At 42.8% G+C, this 18,964-nt stretch overlaps 1 protein-coding gene across 4 annotated transcripts; it reads right to left on the bottom strand.

Annotated features, from left to right (window-relative positions):
- Positions 1-119: 119 nt before the first annotated feature.
- LOC119660953 (transcription initiation factor TFIID subunit 3) lies at positions 120-13,788 on the bottom strand. Of its 4 annotated transcripts, XM_038069991.1 has the most exons (11): positions 13,570-13,786; positions 13,200-13,469; positions 12,895-13,137; positions 12,512-12,826; positions 10,270-12,458; positions 9,944-10,209; positions 9,751-9,884; positions 7,846-8,217; positions 7,745-7,782; positions 7,040-7,140; positions 120-936 (listed from the first exon to the last, which is right to left on the bottom strand). In XM_038069991.1, exons 2-11 carry the CDS (start codon positions 13,360-13,362, stop codon positions 804-806), a joined length of 3,954 nt encoding a protein of 1,317 aa, XP_037925919.1. In that variant the 5' UTR covers positions 13,363-13,469; positions 13,570-13,786; the 3' UTR covers positions 120-803. The 4 variants fall into 4 exon arrangements, with proteins under 4 accessions (XP_037925919.1, XP_037925917.1, XP_037925916.1 ...); XM_038069989.1 differs by lacking the exons at positions 7,745-7,782; positions 7,846-8,217 and adding an exon at positions 8,924-9,399 and having other exon boundaries at positions 13,200-13,495; positions 13,570-13,788; XM_038069988.1 differs by lacking the exons at positions 7,745-7,782; positions 7,846-8,217 and adding an exon at positions 8,924-9,399 and having other exon boundaries at positions 13,570-13,788.
- Positions 13,789-18,964: the final 5,176 nt, after the last annotated feature.

Below are 18,964 nucleotides of genomic sequence, written 5' to 3'. Positions count from 1 at the left end.
TCGTGGATACACCGCGCTAGGACAATATCGGTCCTTAGGTTTCTGAAATCTCCGCTCGATTCGGCTGAACCGAACAAAGCTTAATGAAAAAGTTACGCGTATATTTATATAAACCACCATTACTAAATTATTTTTTATATTTTTAATTCGACATTTTTATATAATTCTTAACTGCTCCATTAAGCTTAAATAACTTTTTAGCTTATATATAGCTATACATTAAATTTGAAGGTAGCCGGCTTCGACTACTCTAGCATTTTCAGTATATTATCTAGAACAGCAACAAGTGACCGAAATTTTGGTCACCGTAGTAAGTTTTCCATTTCTACAGTTATTTGTACATTGTGTGCATGAATACGCACATCTGATTATTCTTTTAGTTCCTCAACTTCTGTAGTTAAACTAAGGGAAATGATAGTGACTTTTCAAGCGAGAAAAATTAACCTAAGAACAAAACGTTTGGATGAAGCTGAAGAATAAGACTAATTGTATAAAATGCTTTCAGAAATAGTTGGTCCGGATATCCTTCACTGAAATATGATAAAATCGACCTAGCACGCTTAAATGGTCTGTTTTGATCTGAATTTTTTTCTTAAACGTTTCAAATAAACAAAGTTTGCTACGCGACTCAAACCAAAGGGTTGAATAACGATCTTGAATTACTCGAGCAAAAGCTAGTAAAAGTGCAATGATGGAAACGAAAGATATACAGTTAAATTCAGTAAAAAAGGAGCAAATATATACAACTACCACGGCGACCAAGAAGCAAACTCCTGGTAGTCCAAGGTTTTCTCCTGACGATCTTAGTTTGTTTTGTTCTTTTTCTTACGTTTTTTCTTCTTATCCGAACCGTTCGCTTCTTGCTTCTTTGCGATGCATACGCGACAATACCAGTCCTCACGTTCATCAGGCGGCACTTGGATTCCAACGCAGACCCTGAATTACAATGAAAGGAAAGAAAACCAGTGGTGAGTTTTCGGGATGTGTAAAGATTTTCTTACTTGAGGATAAGAAAAAAAGTAACTAAAAGTATACAAACAATTAAGGTTTGCTCATTATCTTCACTTATTCAATCCATACTAGGTCAATATTGTTCAGTACTGTTATTTTAACCGTTATAGGCCCGCATCGCAGCGATGATGTGTTTCAACCGAAAGTGTGCGGGGCCATGCGAAAATGTATCGCATGTCGCAAACACTTCAAGCAGTGACGTGGTAGTACTAAATTACAGAGACATTGATGTTAATCGAAAACCGTGCGAATCAAGACAGTAGTCAATTAGCTAGACGGTCTTCCGGCAGGACTCTTGGGACTATAGCACAGGTTGCAAGGATAACCGCCTTTTGTATCTTCATGTATTGTCCAGCCCTAAGATCGCACGTTTTCAGCACTACACCGACTATGGAGCACGCTTGTTCATCTTTGAGACCCAGAACTAGATCGGATCTATTGTAATTAAAATTGTGGTTGGTGGCAATAGTGTGATCCCACAGTAGTTTGACCCGACCATTTTCCAAAATTTTCTGCGGAGTGTACTTATAATAAGGATGGTGGTAGGTTGCCACTATGTTATACTTCAACGTAAGGTCTTGATGGAGAATCTTGCAGACGGAGTTATGACGATTGGTTTACTCGTTACTGCTCAACATCCTGCATGCAGATGCTATGTGCTGGATGGTCTCCTCTTCACAGTTGCATAACCTACAATTGGAGTTGGTGATTGAGGAGTCGTGAACGATATACCGTTTGTAATTTTTTTTTTTGGGAACGAAGCATCTTGAATTGAAGTTAGCAATGCTTCAGTCTCACAGAAAACTACACTTCCGGGTTGAAGGTATGGACTCGGACGACGTTCAGAAATAGCTCGGCATATTGCAAGCGACAACATCTGCTGTGGCAATAATGGAAACTAAGTTGCTTAGGGAATTTGAACGGCGTCTGGATCTTGTCCTGGAAACTGAGCTGTTCGGGAAAAATAAAATCGTGGCAATCAACACGATGTGATACAGTAGAGTAATATGGATTTAGAGGCTGTCAATAGACGGGTAAGGTAGTTCCTTCAAACAATAACATGCACAATAGAGCTGCCGAAAAATTGAGGATCACTATCCCAAGTCATCAGGGAAGAAGGGACTTGATTTAAAAACATGGCACTATAACAAAGTGCATTCTCTTCGTAAGTTTTCATACGAGAAATAATTCTCTAACCAATTACATCAGGCTACGGTCATGGCAGATAAAAATGATCTCCTTTGAACTTGAGAAACTGAGAATGGGATTCCATGTCGAATGTTACTTCAGCCCAACAGAAGGTCGACATGTGGAAAGAGAAACCCATTCACGAAGGTCATATCAATGGTAATCGGAGGCGATTACCATTTTCAAACGAGGTGAAGGGTCATATGCTGTTATATGTTGAAGCTCAAGAAATTCAAGGATGCAACTGTGGACAAATTTGTAAGTCGAATCGGAAATTTGTTAGGGCAAGCAGCCGAAATAAGAGCTAACACGCCGAAGATTACTATAATCCGCAAAGATATAGATTAGACCACCAGGAAAGAGGAGGTTCGTGAAGCGATGGAGGAGTAGTTCGATCTTGTCGGACTACAGGAGTTACCGGTAGTAGCACCAGGGAGAGGAAAAATAGGCTGGGTTATGTGTCGACTTAGGGAGCAGGCGGCACTCAAGCGATGTTTTAGATGTCTTGGCTTCCGACACATTGCGTAGGTATGTTCCAGTGCCAATGACAGGTCGAAGCAATCCAGGAAATGCGAAGTGGAAGGCCATATCAGCAAGGACTGTGGAGCAGTCCCAAATTGCCTACTGTGAAAATGGAAGGAGGGTGTGGATTATCGGCACATTGACGGCAGCAGCACAGAAGTTGATACAAATCAACCTCAATCATTGCGAGGCAGCGCAGGACCTTCTCTCGCAAACCATCCACGGCAAAAACATCGATGTGGCCATGATTGGTAAACCATATCGAAACCACGGTGTTAGCATTTGGGTCAAAGAACAAAAGGGCCAAGTAGCGCTATGGGCTTGTGGAGAAGAAGCTTTCAAGGAAATAATGGAACATCCGGAATCCCTGAATGGTATGGTTAGAGAAAAAGCCACCTAAATCACCCGATGTAACGGGGGCATGTGATGCTACTATACCCAGAAGATGATTGCTGGGGAGATGCCTACTGGAGGTAGACAACAACTACTGAAAGCCGCATATTTCGGGCCTAGGATTCTTTACCAGAGACTCAGGGGAAAGCCGGCTACAGAGATCACCCCAGGTGACCTATCCGCGACTCCTGAAACATTGTTACCACTCTGTTTTCCAACTAAATGAGGGCATAATATCCTCAATAATTGTGGAGGAGCTGCGGGAAATAATTGGTGACAACAAGGCCCCAGATTTGGATGGCATCCCCATCCGATATCTGAAACTGCAGTGAAGACTAGGCCCGACCTTTTCCCTGCCGAGTCAAAAAGGTAAAAGCTGGTGTTGCTTCCGAAACCTGGTAAGCCTGAAAACCTAGCATCACATCATCCTATCTGCCTCCTGGATACAATGGGAAGACTACCCATCGTCGAAACCATCAATGGTTTGTTGGAGCGCCAATTTGGTCTCCAGCGTGCACACTCTACGGTGGAAACTTGGCAAAAATTGCACTCATTTCTGGCAGCTCATGTACCGTGTTGGCTCTGGATGTCAAAAACGCATCCAATTTGGCCAACTGGAATATAATTAACGGGGCGTTGTCTGACATAGGTGCCCCGGGTATTTAGCGAATTTGATGGAAAATTACCTCTCAGAGAGGACTCTCTGGTACGGAATGGATGAGGGCCCCAAAGAATACATTGTCACAGCCGGGAGACACCAGGGATCGGCACTGGGTCGCCTGTTGTGGAATATCATGCACCCCATTACAGGTGTTTGCGCTTTTCGTCCGAGAGGGGACTGCGATTGTCGGCTTTGCTGATGACCTAGCTGTGGTTGTTATAGCAAAACACGCAGGAGATATGGGGGTAAACACGATGGAAACAGTGGGAGAGGCAAAAGTCCTGGCTAGAAATTGACTTCGCGGAAGCGACCCTAATAACAGACCGCAGGAAAAAGAACACTGTGAAAGTGGGAGTCGGTGGATATAAGGTCGCATCAAAGCCGGCTATCAAATGCCTGGGGGTAACAATTGACATCATTTGTTAGCACTGATGAAGAAAACAAGTGGCTCTGGAAATATCGGTATTTGCAAGACCAATAAATTAACACTAGCGAATAGGAAAAACAGGTTTTTATTATTTCAAAACCAATTGAGCTTTAGGGAACACCTAGAATATGCATGTCAAAAAGCAGCCAGTGCCACCGCGGCACTTGCAAGAATGTTGCCGAATATTGATGGGCCAAAACACTGTCGCAGATTGCTTCTAACCGGAGTGGTATGTGCCATCCTGTTTTCGTCGTCACTTGTGTTGGCAGAGGCACTTGCAAACTCTCATAGTCGGAAGCAAATGAACTCGGTTTACCGGCTGATGGCTAAAGAAACGAGTGTGCAGTACCATGCAAGACGTATAGAGCACAGTGGGTAGGAATTCGACATGGTCACAGCGACATGATCTCTGGCAACGCATATGAAGTTCCCAATATTAGGGGATGGCTTGAATTTAATCATAGGGCGACCAGCTACCACATTACCCGGTTTCTCACGGAACACGGTACTTGCTTCAGACATTATTCGCGTTGCTTTGGATTGGATGATTCTCCGCATTGTCCTATATGCGGTGGCATACCAGAGGATTCAGAGCATGTGATGTTTCACTGCCCAAGATTCACAATGGGGAGGAGGAGCCTAAACCAATTGCTGGGCAGGAGCGTAAGCTCATAGAACTGGGGCGGACGTGTCTTTCTATTTTTTTCCAATTCCGCGCACGAACAAAATATATATATAATATATATAGCAGAACGTTTCCATTGTGTTGTGTTCGTCTCCCCTAGATGCGGTGGCATACTGTAGAATCCAGAACATGTGATGTTTTGTTTCACTGCCCAAGGTTCGCAATGGAGAGGAGGGACCTAAACCAAGCGTTGCGCAGGAGCGTGAGCCCGGAGAAGTTAGTTGGAGAGATGCTGAGATCCAAGGAGGATTGGCCTATGACTTTCTCCGCAATCGCCGAAATACAGGAGGACCTGCTGAAAGATCAAAGAAAGAGGAAAGCCGTCCGTGTACGAACAAATATATATATAGTGGACAAATTCCACGAACCGCCTTCCCGGGTCGAGGGGCGACTTAAGGATGGGTGAAAGGCAACATCCAAAGGCTCACGGCGATGATGCGTTTAAACGCGTGCGACCATGCGAAATGTATTTCCACACCCTGAATGTCGCAAACACTTCAAGCAGTGGTGGTTCTAAACTGCAGACTACGAATCAAGGTACGAGTCCACTAGGCCACACTTACCGGGTCATAGGACAGGTTTCAAGGATGACCGCTTTTTGCATCTCCATGCCCGAAGATAGAATCTTTTCAGCGCTTTATGTAAATTTTGGAGGACTAATCCCGTCGCTGAAATTAGCTTTGGGATTACTTCGATTTTTCGTAGTCTGCTTCATATTGTCCGCCAAGGAACCGTAGTTCCGGATTTGTTTCTTGCTGCTTTTCAACAGTATTCCGGTCCAACGGTATGGCTACATCGATTATTAAGCACGCCCGTTCTTCCTTGAGAAGCAGAAGCCATTCTCTGCTTTTCAAATTCAAAGGAGACAGTTTATTATTTGCCATGACGGTAGCCTGATGTAGTTGGCTGTAGGATTGTTTCTCATAGAAAACAGTCTGGATAGTCTGCTTTACAGCGACCGTATCGATTATAAAATATTCTTTACAGCCTTGGGAGCTTTTTGCGGATCCTTTTTGCTCCTCAGCTATCAAACACTGGTAATTGTATTTCCAGATTTTAGACAAGACTGCGAAAGCGGATCTAGCGCGTCGGGCAACATCCAATTCGGTGCAACTGTCGGCAAAAACCACATTTCCTGGATATAAAATTGAACGAAGCCTTCGATGCTCTGTCCATTAATGCAAGCTCGATCAACCTATTTCCTGCTCTGAGTCCTCATTGACCGACCATATCAACATTCTTCGGGGAATTACGCTGATTTAGGTTCCCTATCTGCATTGAATTTGAAAAAACTTTGTGATTCAGACGGTGACGCCCTCGATGTCATCTTAGCTGCTGAAAGTGGGCGAATTTAGCATATTTCTGCTCAGTGTTTTTCCTGCGCTGCTATATGGGAGCAGCGCCTAGGAAGTGGCCGCCACTTTTATTCATTGACTTAATGTCTAGTCTATGCCATCGGAGTACTCTAGCTTGAGAGTATATCAAACCGAGAGTTTCGTTGGCGTGTGGATCAGGTTTGTTTTTTGGACATTCCGATCAGATGGCAAAGATGTCAGTGTTGATGTCAAACTTCGAAAAAATGTAATCATTCCATTGGCGGTTACGGCCATGCAGCGGCATACACTACACTAAAATACCCGAGAACTAGGAATTGAAGGGCGCAAGTTTTAGGAAGGCCATGGACGCCAGGGAAAGATTGAATTATCGAAAATATCGTAAGGGACACAAACGAACTTACGGCAATTCTCTTAAGTGAACGTCTTTTCCAAATTTTGAATAATTATCATCCTATCAAAGGAAGTATCTTAGATTATGATAACCCGGAGTTTTCTCTGAAAAAACTCGTATAACAGATGCTTAGGTAGAGTGGAAAGCCGGGAAGCCGAGATAAAGAACGCATGAAATGAGTACCCGATTCGATGTACATCTCCCTTCTATAATCGTGGCCTAGGATCGACGCAAATACAGCGCGGTGACCGGGTGGTTCAATATTATAGGAATCACGCTTGCAAATAAATACAAATTGAAAACAAAGACCGATATGTCGGACTGTCACCGGACATGACACTTTGGCCGATAACACAAGTGGCAAGGATAATAATATGAGGAAATATATATACATATCATTGGGAACCAAGATGAATCTACATACCAGTGATACCAAGCATCGCACCCGTCGCAGCCAATCATTGGTGTCCCATCATCAACTCGACCACAAGCTGGGCAGATCCAAACCTGATTTCCTTCAGCATCCTTTTTCCAGTCCATCGAATACATCCGTACAACGTAACGCGAAATTGAAAATCGTGTTAAGTGTTTTGTTGTTTGAATTTGCAGAAACGTGGAAAGTAGAGAAGATATTTTCATTAATTAGAATAAGTTTTAGAAGGAGCTATTTAGAAAATTGCCCCCTAAATAGGGGCCATTCTTTCCTATTTAAAATCAATGACAGAAAGGAAAAGAAAAATTGGAACATTTCGGCAAGAGCAGCAGTAAAGATACGTAGAGTAACTAGACTCGTTTTCAGGTTTCGATGTCTATCGAATAGGGGTAGTGATCTCTACCAACCTACCACCAAGTTTTGATAACAATTGCGGGAATAGGCCGATTTTTGAAGTAAGAGCTCATTATGTGATGCTTTCTCCAAGTAGCATATGCGCAACGAGGCGTTTGTTATGTATACATTACGAAGCTCTAATAAGTTTAATGAATGAAGAAAGTGAAAGAAGAGGAAATGAGGGTGAAGTTAGTAAACACAAAACATGCATATTCTCAAACGATATGAATAAAACACGCTTCTAAAGTACAAGCAACATAAAACAATATTCAAAAGCTTAGGTTATTTGATACTACATACGATTGATTCAGCGCTGGCTCCTTTATTCCCTGCCGAACCTATTGGATTATTCGATGATGCATTAGTACCTTTCGTACTTGAACGCAAACTAATATTGTTACCGCCATTACTGCTATTGATGATCGGCCCACTACTGCCTCCACTTGTAGCATTACGATCGTTCAATTGTGGGTTCATAGATGCTTTGCTATCAGAGTTGCCGGTCAGGCTAGATGAATCTGAACCTGTCCCAGATGTAGCAGCCGTAGGAGTGCTATTCGCACCGGATGCTGTGCTTGTAGTTAGCATCGCTTGAGATACAAGGGCTGCAGCAGCGACCGCTGATGCGGCAGAATTTTGATTTTTAGATGGACGTCCTGGCCCTCTAGGTACAACAGTTCCACCACTTGTGGTTAATGCGCTCGTCGATGATGATGCAGATGATCCAGCAGCAACTGTCGACGCCGTTTGTTCGCCATCGCTGTTCTTTTCTCCTGCAAATGCAATTGTGAAGAAAAACAAGAGAAACATACAAAGAATACTAATCAATTTGTGATACTTTCTATAACATATAATTACTGTCGGAATTGGCAGATTTAGTTTTATACAAATTTTCTTCTGGATCGATGATATTCCGAGAAACGGCCATTATTTAGTCTAGTCAATTAAAAAGAACTAAAGGTTTAAAAATAAAGCAAACAAGACCAAAAAAATCAAGACAAAACTTCAAACAGTAAGCTTGATACCTGGAAATGGCAACACAATGTAACAGGCATTCACGAAAAATAAACGAAAGAATGTGAAAAAATATCTATGTTATCCACAAGACAAAACAATAAACGGTAAATAAACAACAGAAGCCGAACTTATTTTCAGTCGCAATGGATCTATTTTCCTTCTCGGACAAGCTAGGAAGGAAAACTAGATATAAAATGAACATGACAATGACTCTATTAAGTGGTTATTCCAAGTATTCGTTTGTATCCCCGAATTTCCCAGGCCAGGTTATTTAAAACATGAGGACAACCCCATCACTGTTAAGACCCAACTGTAGACGAATAGGTTTAAATTTGTTTGAAATTAAGAATTTCAACCTCGCCGTCGACTGAGAACCTGGCTCATCCTTGCTCTTTGTATTCCAATACATTCTTTCCTTTCCTTGTTTTACGATGGACACATTTATCCAATATCTTTACTCACAATATAGGATGATGGACGTTTAGGCAGCGTAGGCCGACCCGATTCGAGATTCGAAGTGGTTTCAAAGATATTATTTGCCGGAGACTCGGTATCATGTTTCGGCGCTTCATCGGTATGATGACGTTCGTTGGGAAACTGTGCTCCACCAGGCGCTTGATTTGTACTCCCCACTGTATCGATGCCATCTGCATGATAACCGTCGTCATCAGAAAAATTATTTATTTCATCATTGGCTTCTGGGTATGACACAAAAGTCATCGATGAAACAGGACTTGACGATCGGAAATTCGCAGTAGCGGTACGGTCGTTTATTGCTAGTTTCGGCACACTCATGATTTCTTGACGAATCCATTGTGAAGTTACTGGCGATTGAGGTGATCGAGATCTGAATGTATTTGTATTGCTGTCTAGATTCTGGTAGCGATAGTGTGAACCCTCCGGAGGTAATTGTGGGGTAACCGGTCTTTCTGTTGAAGCTGATAATGGTCGTGTAACAATTGCTCTTTTTAACATGCCTTGTACTTTTCAATTTTACTACAAAAATTCAATTAACTACATTCTAGGAGCGGAAAGATCTTATTGAGTTGAGATATGCATTACATTCTAATATCGTCGCTTCAAAACTGAATATTTTCGTATCTTTCTTTGAAAAATGTTCATATGGTAAAACTTTCCAGGATAGAAAATTTGAATAGTACTAAATCCCAAAATTTTTTCAACCGACCCGTCAATATCCGAAAAACTCAAATACGTGGTGAAGTATGCAGTAAAATATTCTGAGTAACAAATTTCAAACCAAAAAAATTCTAAAGCATAGAAATACTCACTCGACGAAGTTTTCTGCTTTGGCGGTCTCGTAACAAGTGGCGATATCCTTGCTAGTTCCGGCGATGACTCACGGCGGTCATCAATGCACAAATTATCTGTACTTTCATCGCCACCATTACTTGATTTCGAATTTCTTTGAGAAGAAATCTTTCAGAGAAAAAGCTGGTCAGCTAGATAAAAGAATATACGTACAACTTTCGAATTTCCGGTGAATCGTCACTAGCAATAGACTGCGGGGAACCAAATTTTAATGTTAATTTCGGTACAGTTGATGATACTGGTGTAACGCTGGGAACTGTTGGTACTGTTGTCTGTTGATCACTTTGTTGTGGCTGCTGTTGTGCGATTTGATTTTCGTTGGGGCCAGACAATGAAATGGGTCCTTTTGCTGTAGTTGCACCCACGACTAGGCCATCATCGGAAATATCATTGTAAATTAAAGCAGCAGGATTTACTCGCTGCAACGGAATTAGAATAAAATCAGAAATGGGAGAGGCTAGCACCAATGCGCTACCTACCAGCTTATCTTTACGCTTTTCCTTCTTTTTCTTGCTCCGATCTTTTTCCTTCTTTTCCTCCTTACGCTTTTCGGCTTTCTCTTTATTCTTTGACTTGTCTTTTTTATCCTTTTTTTTCTTGATCTTACCATCTTTCCCTCTTTTGCCTTTTTTATGTTCTCTGTCGCGTTTCTTTTCCCCTCTACTCAACAAGCTGTTGGGCATCTCTTCATTTAGACTTGAGATTTTTTCACTAGTCTCGGCATCCCCATGATCACTATCAATGACCATATTGTCCGACTCATCATTTGCACCTATCTTGACGCCATCAGTGTCCGAACGTTGGCTAGTTGATGTTATACTTTTGCTGGGACTATAGTGATGCTGATGGGCACCTGACACATTCTCCGTCGAAGAAGCATTCACTGTGCTATCGGTATTGTTGCGACCGCTCAACGGGAAATCTGGGAGCGTTGATTTGTCCTGCTCTGTGTCAGATTTCGACACTGACTTCTCATCATCACTTATTTCTATTGGTGCATCAAACAACTTAGTTAGTAAGCTTGAATCTTTTAAATTGTGACTTTCAGATTTACTATTTGCAGTTTTTAAAGAACTAAAAGAGCCACCCGCAGCAGGCGATTCCACCCCAAATGTCGCGGAGCTAGATGACTTATTTCCTTTCGATATCAAAGCTGGTGATAATTGATGCTTTAGCGAGTCAGGGACTAGTGGTGGAACATTGCAATAAACGCTGCTTTCTAGATCAGGAGGCAATGCAAGCGGTGGTGGCGTCAAAGACTCTTCAACTTTTGGCGGACGCATTGGCGGTCGGAGCCCCATGAAATCACTGTAATTGAACGGATTTGGAAAGCCGAATGGATGCATGAAGTTGTTACTTGGTATTAGTCCAGGGCCGGCAAGCAAATGAAATGGATTTATGATTGGGTACCGCTGCACGCCCGATAAAAATTGATTGTCTTTGAATATATTTAACGGTGATATATCGTCACGTTTCAAACTGTCCGAACACAAACGCGGCTGCGCTGGAAGGGTAGGAAAGGCGGGATTAGGAGGAATGTCACTAACTCCACTTGCCATACTGAGAACTGAACGTTTGCTTGGTCGTCCAACTTTGGCTTGTCGTTTCCTTGGCGTTTTAAGTGATATCGGCGGCTGACTTACCACCTCATTGGATAGGTTTAGAGGAGCTGACTGCTCAACCAGAATTTGTTGCTGTTTTTTACTTCTAGGCTTTCGCGACTGCTTTTTCGCCGACGCCGGTGACAATTTCAAAAGTGATTTATCCAAGAAAGGTGAAAGAAGACCGGGGGATGCCGTTACAGTAGTGCCAGGTAGCAGGGAGGGAATGGGAAGTATTTGAGTGCTTGATAACCCTAACGGCGAGGATGATCGCGGTGGTGTATCATCATCAACAACAATAACATTTGGATCCGTGTGCGGTGGTGAGCTTGATCTTTGCGGCGGTATGGGTCGAATTGTCGTTGACTCAGGTAGGGGCGGGAAGCCACTGTAGATACTGTGGTGTAGGGCATTATTAATATTCAACGAGCCTTTTTGGGTATCATCACGACATTTTTTTGATGAAATTTTCTTGAAAATATTATATTTCTGTTTGTCTGGTTCGGATTTGAGTTTCACTGCGTCACCGTCCATTATATTCGGCTTTACTTCTACGGTAGTAATTGAAGTGGACAAACTCGTACCCAGAGCACTTGTTGGTAAATTCACATTACAAGGCGAGCCAACCGGCACTTTTTCGGATTTAATGGTTAGATCTGCTGGAAGGGAAACTGGTGGGAGTGCCTCCAAATTAGTAACTGATGAAGGTTCCAACGTAGGTTGGGGTGACTTTGTCGGGGATCCGCCTAACGGATGTACAGGATGATGTTTCGCCTTAGTCTCTTTGGCTCTCGTCTTTTTGTTTGTATTGCGCGTTTTCTCAACATATGCCAGCAATTCGCCACGTTTCTTCATTTTTGCTTTGTGGCGTTCCAATTTGCGTTGCTCCTTCGCTTCAGAATTAGCCAATCCCGCATTTATATTTTTCTGGCGTTTCTGCCTCTTTTCGGGCTTTAAGTCTGAACCAGTTGTGGGAGAAGCGGTTACGGTACTCACGGCTGCAACGCGCTCGGGGATAGTAGGAAGCACTGGCGGTGGAGGGGTCGCTAACCGCTGCGACTTGTACTCTGTAAATAATTTAGATGAAACTGTAACGGTATGAATTATGTATCTAGCAAACCTGGTATCATAGGTGTTTTCGAATCGGGCAGCTTGCCTTCACGAGCTGGTGAGATGAAACCAGAGGAAGTCATCATTACGCTACTTATTTCGCGAGTCGGACGACCCTCATCCTCATTTAAAACACGAGATTTTTTTAGAGGCTGAGCTAACTCTGATGCATCCGGTTTTTTGAAGATCACTTTGCTGTTGTTAGCAATGTTGGTGGAATTCGCGGTGGTATTTGTTATGTCCGTGATAACCGTAGATGGATCAGTAGTTGTGGTCATTGGATTCGCGACGGAAGTAGTCAGCTCCGTTGATATTTCGGTATCATCTGATTGAAGTGCAGGAAAATCAGGGAATTATAAAAAGGCCTCATGGAAAATTCAAAGGAAAATATACCCTCCTTCTCTGGAAAAATCGGAGGCAAGTGCTCGTGTATGTGTACCGGTCGGGTAATCACCTCCTTACTGCCTGGCTTTAACAGGTTCAGGCTAGATTCTTTCCGGACGGGGTAATGCGGTACATCGACGGCACAGGGTACCGAATCCACATTGTTTATGTACTCGAGCAGGTCTGGAATGTTGACGCCCAAATCACGGAAAGCCAATCCAACGTCATCCAAGTTGGCTTCAGTCCGACTGTCTGCTTAAGGGCAATTTTTTTAAAACTAAGTAAGCCATTGTGCGATACCGTTATTAACTTACAAAGCTGCGTGTATCGGAAACTCCGCACTGCCAACTCCTGTGTATATTTATGCAAAATGTCTGTAAGGAGCTCCAGCGGAGTGGATTGGATCGTATGCCAACCTATTGCTTGGCAAATTTGCGCGACAACAATACGTAAAACTTTTTTTGTGTACTCTTCCATTTTGCTGTTTTGGGCGACCGGCTGAATTCGTCAAGTAAACCAGACAGATGGGATATTCACGACCAACAGAAATTGACTGCGAGCAGATCAATTTTCTTCTCCGACAGCTAGAAGCAAATTATTGCAAATATAACTAATTGAAAATTAATTTGAAATCTATTATTCCGCGGCCAGGGCGGTGTGGAGTATGACAGACTTAATACACACAATTATGCTGGCATAATTTGGTCGTAATCAATTACTGGAGTTTTACGGTGTTCGTGCTGATAGTTTTCACAGTGTGAATGAAATCCTGTCATGCACATTTGTAATGAAACACAACTTTTCTTCAAAAACCTCTGCTTTTAAGCGCAGTCATTTTAAGCCACCGTATACTTCCCTTTTGCGTCTTCATAACACTTGTCAATTGTTTGACAGCGCAACATCATGTGAAGTTGGTTGCATTTCAAGAGTGACTAATATTAACCACAGTATATAGGAGGCAGTACCCACGCTAAAATGAATGAATGAAATGAATGGCGTAAGCTTTTCCGTATACATAATAGGCTCTTAACAAGGACATAATCATAATCTTTGCCAAATCGTATTAGTAAAAGAGAGATCAAAAAAACATGCCAGCCATATTTGATTTAAGAAAAATATCATTATCATTGAAGGAATCCATCATTTGTATATTTTTGTTTTTTGAATCAGAGAAAGAATTTTTGAATGTGAAAATTCTTTGGGACGCCTTCCATACTGCATACCCTTAAAGAAATTATATTTGGGAGCAAGCGATACGATAGTTTCATTCATAAAATGCATACACCGCGAGAATTTCATTTCAATAATTGAAAATTTAAAAGTGTATATTTCATTGTTTATCTCAGTCGAAATAAAAAGTAAACGAAGGTAGTACACGTTTCGCTAAATTTGGGTTTTGAGAGGAAATCAAAGTAGGAATTTTATTTGAAAACGTTTATATAATGAATGAAAGTTTATCTAAAATGATTTACATTGTTATTGAAAAAGTAATAAAAATGGGATCAGTTTCTGTATAAAAAGTGTTTCTTGCCGTACAACTTGAATATAATTGCTGAAATCGTAGAAGATGTGTATAATTATTAAATGTTCGCAATGCAAGCTTTCCTGTTTGTTTGAAAGTGATGAGGCTATTGTGGGGGGAGGCATCATATAATATAACACCTGCTTGCAGGATGTTGAGCAGTATCGAGTACACTTGCCGTGCTAACTCTGCAAAAGATTCTGCATCAAAACCTTGCGTTGAAGTATAATTTGCTAGCAAACACCACCCTTATTATAAGTATACTTCGCAGAGAATCTTCTAAAATTATCAGATAAAACTACAATAGGATCACACTATTGTCGTCGATCACAGGGGCTTCTGTTCGTTATTGGTGTTAATTATTCCGCGGATCAAAGGGTAGTATAGGTCCCGGGGCGAAACGTGGATTGGTACCCACGATGGAGCATAAAACCTGGGAAATGCCTACTGAACCAACACCCAACAGCTCTACTACCAAACCCTATCTCCACCTCCACGTGGTGACCGCTGGGAGCTCTTTCTTGACGAAAAGCTGCAGACGGAGAAGGATGAAGGCGAGTCTCCCGCGCCTAAAAACGGGACAAATTGTACCAACTGGTCCTCCAGGTTGGGGGTTGGGTAGGGCTGACAACCCTACACGGAAAACAACTTGTTACGAAGCCACAACAGGAGCCTCGGATAGGACGGATTTTAAAACGACGGACCCGGCAACGACAAAGGAACAACGATTTGCGCATTTTCTCATGGAACGTGCGCTCCCTGTACAGAGATGAAGCTGATAAGCAGCTAGCCGATACCCTGTCCCAATATAGGGCTGATATAACAGCGTTGCAAGAGATGCGATGGACAGGGACCGGTTTCCTGGAGAAGAGCCACTACACCATATATTATAGCGGTCATCCAGTAAACCATGTGCTTGGAGTAGGTTTCTTAGTCAGCCTTGTACTCAACGACGACATCTTCCCGGTTGGTGGGGCAGTGCAGAGACACGCTCAACCATCTGGGCGGCACGCTCAAGATCACTCTCCTCTGGGTTCCCGGGCATAGGAACATAGAGGGGAATGAGCGGGCTGACGGATTGGCCAGGCAAGGCTCTGCTCTTGGCAGTCCCTCGGCGAATACAGTCGGTGTTCCGCTGGCGGCTGTCGGGGGCCGAGTCTACTCGCACTACCTAGCAGCCGCGGGCCTGAGATGGCGAAGGCTTACAAGCTGTGCCAAATCAAGGAGAATTTGGCCCGCTTATAACATAGCCCGATCACGAGAGCTCCTGTGCCAGACGCGTGCAAATGCATTCAAGATTACGGCGGTCTGCCCGGGGCACTGGCCCATAGGGGACCATGCCGCTAGGCTCGGCTTACCCTACAACTCGCATTGCCGAAGCTGCGGAGAAGGAAGGGAAACCCTCATGCACTTTCTCTGCGATTGCCCAGCTCTGGCTCGAGTCAGGCTGCGGACACTGGGTAAACCATTCTTTGGGGACCTCAGTGAGATTTCTAGCTGCTTTCCTTCGTGAATGCTACGGGCTGGCTCTGAAGATCCGAGCCAGCTGGATTCTGATTTCCTGTTCCTATAACAACAGTCACGGCCTTAGGAGTTTGTGGCATCAAAACGGCGCACCAATGCGCTAATTGGGCTCCTCGGAGCGGCCACTGATACCTACCTACCCTACCACATACAATTGCCTAAAGTATTTCCTAAATAATAACAATTATATCCCCAAAATGTTGTTTTCACAATTGAAAGCTTACAAAGATAGGAAACTGCATTGTTGTATATTACCTCATACAATTCTGTGTAATCAACTTCATTTCACAGCTCACTCCGCTGTTGTCTTCGGGCTTTAAACCGGCCTCACGATCACCTACTTTCAGGAACCAAAACTCAACGAAAACCTGAGCTTCCCGCGTAAATCGAATCAACAAATCCTGAAACCACTCCTTCAAAGCCTAAAACCTAATAAAAAAGCTTCCCGGTCAGGGCAGCCCACCAAAAGCTCTCCGCTTAAGCAACTTAGTCGAAACTTCCCGGTTATGGCCAACAGGGTGGTGCATAAAACCCAAAGCTTAAAGCATATAACCGAACCTGCAAAGGTGAAAGCCTAATCTGATGATTGTTTTGACGATAAGCGGTGGGAATATGGTCTACGCAACCTCAACGATAGCAGCAACGAATTCAGTTTCAACAACGATAGCCGCATCTTCAAGAAAGGGACAGGAGTCTAGTTCGGCCACAATTAACTGCGAAGGTTCAGACATTAACCAGAAGTCATTGGAGCGAAGACTGAAACCAGAAAGCAAACCAGGATATAACTTTGCACATGCGTCTCACACCTGGTAAAATCATAGCCTAGGAGGCTATACAGTTTGACGACACATACATACATTGTAGTTTTCATTTCTCTCCCAACGATAATATTTGACGTGCTCTTATTGGAGTCTATGAAATGTAGAGTTACTGCTAATTAGATAGACCAACTCCGCTTACGTCCAAAGCACAATGAATGCGTGCGTGCCTAGCGATAGAACTGTTAAATATAATAAATTACACGCAACAGGAGAAACACCGAGAGAAGCATCGCCCTCTTTACATTGCCTTTCTGGATCTAGAGAAAGCGTTTGACCGTATGCCACACAAACTCATCTGGTATGCTTTACGACAACACCTCCTCAAAGTAAAGTTCGAAGTATGGCGGGTGTGTCAAAACCGTTTCGTGTCTCTGTTGGTGTTCATCAAGGAAGCGTCCTCTCACCACTCCTCTTTGTTCTTGTTATGGACACCGTCACACGGGATATTCAACGTCCAGCGCCCTACACACTGCTCTATGCAGCTGATGTTTTCCTAGCATTTGATAACAAAAATGATCTCGAGCAACTTATCCAAAAATGGAATGATCGCCTCATGCAACACGGTCTCAGATTGAATTTAAACAAAACTGAATTTTTGACGACCGATCCCCATGAAACAGGCACAATCATAGTCAGTGGCAGTGGAATTTGTATCGTGATTTGACGTCGGATACCAGTCGACTCAGCTGTGAATGAGTACCTGAGTCAAATCAGGGTAATAATCTCGGGCGAGTGCAATGCTGACCACATTGCCCCCTAGTGTACCGTTACGGTCTTGAATGAAGTGCTTTAACACACTTCAAGGCACTGATCCAACATGGAATGTTGCGCCAACGATTATTATCATCCGCACTGCTGGTGGCATTTATATTTATCGTTTTCATAACATAAAGTACTCACGTACGTACCTCAGTTTCGGAACCCCCATTCGTACAAATTGAATACATTACAAAAATAGTTTTTCAAATGATTTTTCAACTTTCCATCAATTTTCGTCACCTACCGAGCCCCCAACCCATATACCTACCCCCGGCTTCACCCGCCCTCCAAAGTGGTGAAGACGAATTAAGCTCCTTTTCCTCGAATTCTAAATATTAAGCGAGATATCGGCCTTTCAAGTTTTTCAAATGATTTTTCGAAAGCAGGGCCAAATTACAAATGACGTGTAATGTCAACAATTGCCCCCGTCTCGCATCATAAAAGCTCAATTTTCCGAACTATTCTGCGCGGCATAATGCGAGTTGGACTCATTTTGCATTGCTTGGTACAAGTCCGTCTAGTGAACTTCAATTTAGATCTTTCTTACCGTGAACGCATGCGCGCTCGCATCTAATGCATTTTGGCTATTGGGCATTATACACAAATATTTGTTTAGTTTTGTAGGGCAAAATAAAATCTGGCAAATCTCGAATTGTCATATATAAACATTTGCAGACAGATTTAATGCTTACGTGTCATGCGTGAAACACAATTGAGATGCATGCGTAGAGCGCACGGGACAACCTCTGATCCGCACGCAGCTTCAATGTACAATGAATATTTCAGGTTGGCAAAGTAGTCAAGTATGCTCCACGTCGGCAAGCTTCGTTGCGATGGCAGATTACCCCGTATGCAATTTGGCGGTGCTTTTCATTTTCGACAATAACTTTTAAAAGTAATTAAGTTGAATGAATTCGTTTTGAGAACTACGGAAGGCACTAGTTGAGCTGCAAGTGCTACTAATTAATATCACTTACATCGGTCCCGTCGCTGCTATTCATAAAAATTGAATTTAAGCCGGAGACATGTGCACTTTTAGTCTCATTTAATTGCATGATTTTCATTACATAAAATATAGGTAGATGAATACGTTAATTGCGGTAACTTGATTATGTGCAATGCTGTGATTTTGAACGCGAACAAATAACACATAACTCCGGCTTAAATTCAATTTTTATGAATGGAAGCGACGGAACTAATGCAAATGGCATTATTAATTAGCAATTGTAACTCAAATTTTGCCTTCTTGCCTCCCGCATTGCGCAACCGACTTGTTGTATATTGCTTCATACGAGTCCGTGTAATGAACTCCATTTGACAGCTCTCTCACTGCGCACGCACGCAATCATTCCTGTGTTGTATTTCTGGTATCAGTGCTTTCCTTCCCCTCTAAATTGCCTTTCGAGTAATATCGTCCCATGTCGTGCTCCCACAATCGTTTAGGAGCCACTTC

Source organism: Hermetia illucens, chromosome 7 (assembly GCF_905115235.1).
Source record: "Hermetia illucens chromosome 7, iHerIll2.2.curated.20191125, whole genome shotgun sequence".
Classification (NCBI taxonomy): Eukaryota; Metazoa; Arthropoda; class Insecta; order Diptera; family Stratiomyidae; genus Hermetia; species Hermetia illucens.
The sequence above is the reverse complement of the archived record's forward strand: the minus strand, read 5'-3'. Positions and strand labels throughout refer to the sequence as shown.

Coding starts and splice junctions, on each gene's coding strand:
- LOC119660953 (XM_038069989.1), bottom strand. CDS start 13,362: ATGGAAGAGTACACAAAAAAAGTTTTACGTATTGTTGTCGCGCAAATT. Junction 9,885..9,943: donor TCACCGGAAATTCGAAAGTT/GTACGTATATTC, acceptor TTCTTCTCAAAG/AAATTCGAAATCAAGTAATG. Junction 937..7,039: donor TGCGATGCTTGGTATCACTG/GTATGTAGATTC, acceptor ATTGTAATTCAG/GGTCTGCGTTGGAATCCAAG.